General features: G+C 58.1%; 1 protein-coding gene across 2 annotated transcripts; it reads right to left on the reverse strand.

Annotated features, from left to right (window-relative positions):
- Positions 1-226: 226 nt before the first annotated feature.
- Positions 227-2392, reverse strand: LOC129146615 (serine/threonine-protein kinase MARK2-like). Of its 2 annotated transcripts, XM_054699601.1 has the most exons (3): positions 1259-2392; positions 961-1065; positions 227-735 (listed from the first exon to the last, which is right to left on the reverse strand). In XM_054699601.1, the coding sequence occupies exon 1, from the start codon at positions 2390-2392 to the stop codon at positions 1748-1750; it is 645 nt and encodes a 214-aa protein (XP_054555576.1). In that variant the 3' UTR covers positions 227-735; positions 961-1065; positions 1259-1747. The 2 variants fall into 2 exon arrangements, with proteins under 2 accessions (XP_054555576.1, XP_054555575.1); XM_054699600.1 differs by lacking the exon at positions 961-1065.
- Positions 2393-6630: the final 4238 nt, after the last annotated feature.

The raw sequence follows: 6630 nt of genomic DNA on the forward strand, positions 1-6630 counted from the left end.
AAACTTTAACTGACCTGCATCTACAGTTATACTGGAGCAGAATTAAACCCCCTACAGATGTGGACTCAGGGACACAAGCCACATTGGGGCCTTTGGAGACTCAGCACTTCCCTCAGCGCTGAGCTCAACCCACTGGGCCATTTTTGAAGACATCATACCTCTGCAGCTCAGAGTGTCTTTCTGATGGTAGAAGGTACATGAATACTTCATACCTATAGAAGCACACACATGCCACACTCATGTAGACTCACATGCACACACTTGCACACAGTGCAAGACATGCACATACACCTAAAGAAAATAGTGCAAATACCTAATTCCATACTCACTGCTAGCTCTCCTTCATGCTCCTGTCTATCTGATCACCATGTGACCCCTCTGACTTTTCTAAAATTTTCTAAATGCTTTCCAAAATTTTCTAAATTTTCTGAACTTTTCACTGCTGATACAAGAATGTTAAAGGAAATTTTGGTCTCTGGCGTCCAATGTGTTGGAAGTGTGGGCGCAGTCACAAACGGGAAGCAAACGCGGTCGGATTCAAACACCAATTTAATGTGTCCTGGGATAGACATTTTAACTAAACAATCCATTTCAAACTGTCTCCTCCAGGTGGAGAAAGAGCGTCCAGATGCCTCCACGCCCCAGGGCCCCGCAGGTACAGCAATTCACCTGGAGGTGCCCCTGCAGTGGGAGCCAGTGTGTCCATGGCGGCCTTCTCCTCGCGCCCTCTGGGACCTGTGTGGGAAGAGCAGATCCAGTGAGGCCCAAGCACGGAGGGACCTGTTGAGGAGGCTCTTTCCTTCATGACCCCTCCCAGGGAGTGCTGCATGGACTCAGATGCGAGAAGGCGCAGATGGAAACCCGGAGGCCCTACAGAGGAGCCACTCACTGGCGGGTGAGAGATTCTCCAACTTGGAATCTCCATTGTGAAAAGGGGCCCAGTCCAGGGGGACTTCCTACCATGGATGTCAGTCCCTGACAGCGCCAGTCAGCCCGAAGAGCTCCTGCATCTTCTGCACCGTCCAGGTGCCCAGGGCTGCCAGCAGGGCCCTCACGGGATAGAGCCTAAGATGGGGAAGCAAGGCCCTGGGGTCCCAGGCTCTGGCCCTGGGGCCTCTGGAGGCTCAGCCCACACAGCTCCACTCCCATCCCCGGCCCTGCACCTGCTTAGCTGCCACAAGCCCTCATCTCCCCCCCTTCCACCGCTCTGCTCTCCTCCAGGTGCTTCACCAGTCCCGTTGCCCTCTTGGCCCTTCACCTGCTCTGCTCCTGGGACTGCTGTGCTCGCGGACATCTGTGCTCCACGTCTATGGGCTCGTGCTGCTCCTGGCCCCTCTGGCTGGGCCCAGCCCCTGACCCCTCTCCAGGGCCTCGGCCTCCGCTGGTGGTCTCCTTTCACCATGGCCACTGGGTGGCTTCCCTGGAGTGGGGAAGTGAATTCTGGGGAGGTGCTGGTGATCATCCTAGTCCCCGGCAGGGTGAACTCTGGACTGGTGTTGTCCACTGAAGGGTGCACAGAAACAGCAACATTTTAGAATACTGTTGAGGATTCTTTGAACTCTGGACTTGTAGCCTCCGTGGGAATGAAGGGTGGAATGGGAGTGGTCAGCACGGTGTTCATGGCCCAGTGTCTCTGCAGGGGCCACCAGTCTGCTGAACAGGAGGCACCTCCTTGGGGATGCTCCGGTGGTGCTGGAGGGCTGGGGGGCTGGGCTGGAGGTTTTCCTGCTGCTTTCCTGGTCCTGCTTCAGCTGGGGGCCTGGCAGGCAGTGGTGCTGTGCTCCTCCACGGGGCCTGGCAATGTGGTGTCGGGCAGCGGGGCTTCCTCCTGCAGGGGGCCTGGCAGCAAGATGGCGCTATGTCCCCTGGCCTCCCGCAGCACGGGCCCTGACCTGGAGGCCATGCTGGGCTTCCAGGCGTCCCGCAGCAGGGTCCCTGAGCCAGAGACTGAGCTCTGCACGCTGGCGTCCTCCTGTGGGATTCCTGGCCCGGAGGTGGTGGTGGGCTTCTGGGCGTCCTCCTTCTGGGACACTCGCAAGGTCTCGCACCCGGAGACCTCAGGCTGCAGGTGGTCCTCCGGCATCGGGGCGCAGTGGGCCCCATCGGGACTGAGGAGCTTGGGGGTGATGGCGGGGTCCGGCTCCTCCTCGTCCGGCCACTGCCTGGAGAGCAGCATGAGGTAGGTCCCCATCACTGGGTCATACCTGGCCTCCAAAAGCGCCCTGTCGATGACCTCTTTCTGGAATCCCAGGTGGACCATGGCTTCTGTCGCGGCCTGGTGCTGGCCCGGGGATGGCTCGCGGCAGGGCGGGAGTCCGTTCATCAGCCCCACCCAGGGGTGCTGGATGACGCTGTCCAGGGTGCTGCGGCTCTGGGGGTCGAGCGCCCTCATCTTCCTCAGCAGGTCCCAGCACTGCTGGGAGAGGTAGTGCGGCTCGTGGTAGATGCCGCTCGGCACCCTGGCCCGCAGCTCCCCAAGGCCGGTGCCCGCAAAGGCAGCTCCCCGGTGACCATGTCGTAGAGGACCCCCCAGGCTCGAGATGTCCGCCGCGGGGCCACTGTACTCCTGGCGACGGAGGCGCTCGGGGGCGCGAACTCCGGGCGGCCGCAAGGGGTCTTGAGCAGCGCCGCCCCGAGACCTGGGCGCTGAGCCTGAAGTCCGTGAGCTTGACGTTTCGGTGCTGGTCCAGGAGCAGGTTTTCCGGTTTCAGGTCCTGGTGCGCGACGCCCGGGCGTGGCAGTGGCTGAGCGCGCGAGGATCTGCCGGAAGAGGCGGCGCCTCCGTGTCCCCAGGCGCCCGCGCTCCAGCAGGTCGTCCTCCAAGTCGCCCCTGTGCGCTCCGGGACCAGCAGCACCTCGTCCTCGGGGTCCACCACCGGGAAGAGCTGCACTATGCTCGGGTGCCGAAGTACTCATGCAGGCCACCTCGCGGGCCAGGAGCCTCTGGGGCGTGCCGGACTTGGGGACGACCTTTATGGCCACCTCCGTGCCCGTGGGCAGGTGCCGCGCCAGCGTGACCTTGGGTGGGCGCCCTCCCCCAGCGTGCGGAGCGTCACACACGGTCTCAGGGCCAGTCCCTGGGCACACGGGCGCGTCGGGGCAGGGAGGCGGACCCGCCCCTGCGCGCAGGCCCTGGTGTCTAGAGCCTCGGCACTAGCTCCGCTACCGGATTAGCAAGTGCACTGTTAGCCTAGAGCCAGTAGCACTCGGAAAGGGTCCCCGAAACTAAGTAAATGCTACCCGCGCTGACTACTCTACCGAAACACTAAGGACGCTGACCGTGCTGACTTACCTCTACCAGAAACACGGACTATGCTAACCTAACTAGGACACTAATACTAACTAGCTACACACTCAAAAATGAAAACACACAACCAAAACAAGTAACAATGAGATAAAAATTTAAAACTATAATAAAAATAAACCAATTACAAACTAACTACTAAAGTTAACACAGACAAAACGAGCAAACCACAAGAGAACAAACAACAATTACAAACTAACAACTAAAATAAAAAAATAGACAAACAACAAAGGGGAAAAAACAACACACAAAAATAACAACACGAGGGAAAATGGGGGAAATCAAAAAAAAAAAGAAAAATTAAAAAATTAAAAACAAAAACATAAAAATTAATATAAAAATAAGCAAATAATAAAACAATGAAGGAAAATAAAAAACAAAGAAATAAAAATAAAATAAAATAAATAAAATTAAATAAAATAGCTAAAATAAATAGCTAAAATAAATAACTGAATAAGAAATAAAGCGAAAGCAATCCAATCCACCAACACGCGCTCTCTCTCTCTCCCTCCGAGCCCACCGTCACTAGCCCAACACTCCTCGCTCTACCTGCACCGCCGCGGGCCGCGCGGGGGCTTAAGTAGGCTCCGCGGGTGATGTCACAGTGCCCTTTGTGGCGTCAGAGCAGAGGCCACGCCCCCGGCAGAGGGCACCCCAGGGGCTTTTCAGCCTTCACGGGACAGCAACCGCCAGGAGCTGTGTGGACAGACTCCCTGGAGCCTGGAACCCTCCCCGTTCCAGAGCCCGCAGGGCGCTGGTGAGGCCGTGTCCTCTGTCGCGAGCGACCTGTCCCAGGTTTTGGCTTTTAGGGTCTCTCCGCACAGCCCCCCTCAAACCCTGATGCGTCTCACATGACCCGACACATCCACGGGCACAATAAACGACACCATGTTGGGCGCATGAGACGCGACAGAGTCCACTCTTCACACCCCGACACTGAAAACTCTCTGGGACATGGTTCCCCCCGTTTGGCCCACGAGCTACGTGTGCCCCTCGGCGGCCCACAGGCCGGAGGCCGGGGCAGCTCCCGCACATTGGCAGATGCTGTAAAGCGGGTCCTGGGGGTAGTGTGTGCCCCCCCCCCACCCCGCGCTGTGGGGACACCCCCTGACCTGACTCAGCCGGGCTGTGGGAAGCTGGGGCTGGTCAGCTCCCCCCGAGATTTCTGGCTTGGAAATATATGCTCCTGGGGCTCCCCATTGGCACAGCGGGTTGAGCGCAGGGCTGTGGAGCTGTCCGCAGCCTCTGCAGCGCTGGTTCGATTCCAGGCCCGCCAGGGAGAGCCCACATGGCACGCGGACCTCTCCTTTCCCGCCCGCTGCGCCCCTCAGCAGTGTACTTCTGTTGTCTGCCTGTTCTTCTCCCCACTCTGTCTCTGGTGAATCCCTTCACCCTCCCACACCTCTGGCCTGTACCCCAGTTCTTGTATAAATAAATCTTAAAAAAAAAAAAAGACTATTTAAAAAAATCTGCTTCTTGCTCGAACTCGGGGTCGGGGAGCAGAGGTTGGCAAAGGCCAGGTCCGGACGCTGTGGCCCTGCGCCCCGCCGGGAACGGCCCGGCTTCTGGAAGTGGTGGGTTCGCGTGAGCAGTGGGGTCCGCTGCTGCTCAGGCTGCAGGTTCCCCCCGCCCCAGGCCAACCCTGGTCACTCACGCACAGCGTCCGCCGAGGACCAGGTCTCCCCTGAGCAGCCCGGGGCGCGGCCAGAGCCCGAGGCTCAGAGCCTGGGCTCGGAGGTCGGGCCCGGTGGCCCCAGCGCCGCGTGTCCCGGGCCCGGAGGGCGGAGGGCGTCATCCGTCTCGGGGCACAGGACGCCCAGGGCAGGTTCCCGCGGGCCGCCCCCCGGGGACCTGCCCAGGCAGCGGCCGGGAGAGGCCAGGCTGCTCCTCCTGCGACCGCGGCTGCCCCGGAGCTGCCGCGCAGAGAGGCCGCGGCCTCGCCCGGGTCGGGGCGGACTCCCGGGCCCCTTCCCGGCTTTCTCCCCAACCTCACGGCCGCCTCGGGGGAGTCCGCGCTCTGCGGCCGCCTGTGTCCGCGCCCGCCTCAGCCTCAGGGCTGCCAACCGCACGGGGGCTCCGCGTTCCCTCTCGCCTCCGAGAACCCACGATGCCCCCGCCAGCCTGGGCTGCTGCGCGTCACGGGCCAGGGCTGAGCATATATGAACAATATAGATACTAAATGATTTTGTTATCAGAACCAGCGTCCTCAGGGGTGGGGGCTGCCTCAGTGGTGCTCTCCCGCCTGCTGCGCCAGCACAAGTCAGTTGTGGCAGTTGCTCCTCAGAACCCAGTAGCCGCCCGTTTACTTCTTGGATGGTGGGATGGACCAATCAGGTGCAAGATATGAGCTGACTGGTGCTAAATGGTCCGGTTAGCCACAGAACTGAAAAAATGGTCCAATCAGTCTTGTGGGTGTGACGCTGTGAAAGGGGATATAAGCCAGGGGTGGAGGGCGCTGGAGGACAGACTGTTCCAGCAGCTGAAGAAAGAAGGCGAATACTAGTCCTTGGCCTCCTGAAAAAGAAGGATCAGAAGTTGAAAGAAGGGAAGAAGGAAGCATCCAATGTCTGAACACTGAGGGGAAAGAGAAACTGAAGACCTCGATCAGAGATTGGGCCTCGAAGTCTCTGAACATCGCCAGAAAGGAGCACACAGACTCTGGGCCTGGTGTCACAGAGAGCTGTTAACACTGGGTGTCTCTGACACCACCCAGGGGAACCAGTAGTGACCATCACTCCCGGCCAGTGCTGTCCAGCATTCCTCGTGACCAGTGGTGACTGTCTGTACTGGCCAGTGTGGTCTAGCTCTGTTGACAGGTGACCTGTACTCTGCTTGTGCTTGTGGTGGACACCACCTGGGTGAGATAGCCACCACTTGTGGCCACAGTTAGTTCTTTGTTTCCCCTGTTTGCAGGATCAACCTCATGATTGTTGTTCCCTAAGCCTGAGATCTCTTGCAATTGTGCACAGGTGAGAACCCACAAACAGTGACCTGGCCTCTCCTTGGGCACTGTCCTTTGTTCAACTATAGCCCATAGACCCCTATTGTATGGGTGTTGTATTGCTATAGCCCTTGGTTTTGGTTTTTGGCCTTTTGGCCTTTCGGGGCTCTCTTGTCATAGAGCTCAGGCAGGTGGGCAGCCATTATGACCTATCCTGGTATCTCATCCAGCCTCCTGCCCCTACTACCCCAGTTTCAGTTTCAAAATAAAATGTATAATCTAGGCAAAAAAAGTATCTGATAATTGGAACTAAAATAGATAATTTTTGCATACATTATACTTTTCCTGTTTCCCAGTATTTATTATAGTGGCATTTATTTCAATC

The sequence above is a fragment of the Talpa occidentalis genome, unplaced genomic scaffold (assembly GCF_014898055.3).
Source record: "Talpa occidentalis isolate TD23 unplaced genomic scaffold, MPIMG_talOcc4v2.1 talOcc4.3, whole genome shotgun sequence".
In the NCBI taxonomy this organism is placed as follows: domain Eukaryota; kingdom Metazoa; phylum Chordata; class Mammalia; order Eulipotyphla; family Talpidae; genus Talpa; species Talpa occidentalis.

Coding starts and splice junctions, on each gene's coding strand:
- LOC129146615 (XM_054699600.1), bottom strand. CDS start 2,392: ATGAGGGCGCTCGACCCCCAGAGCCGCAGCACCCTGGACAGCGTCATC.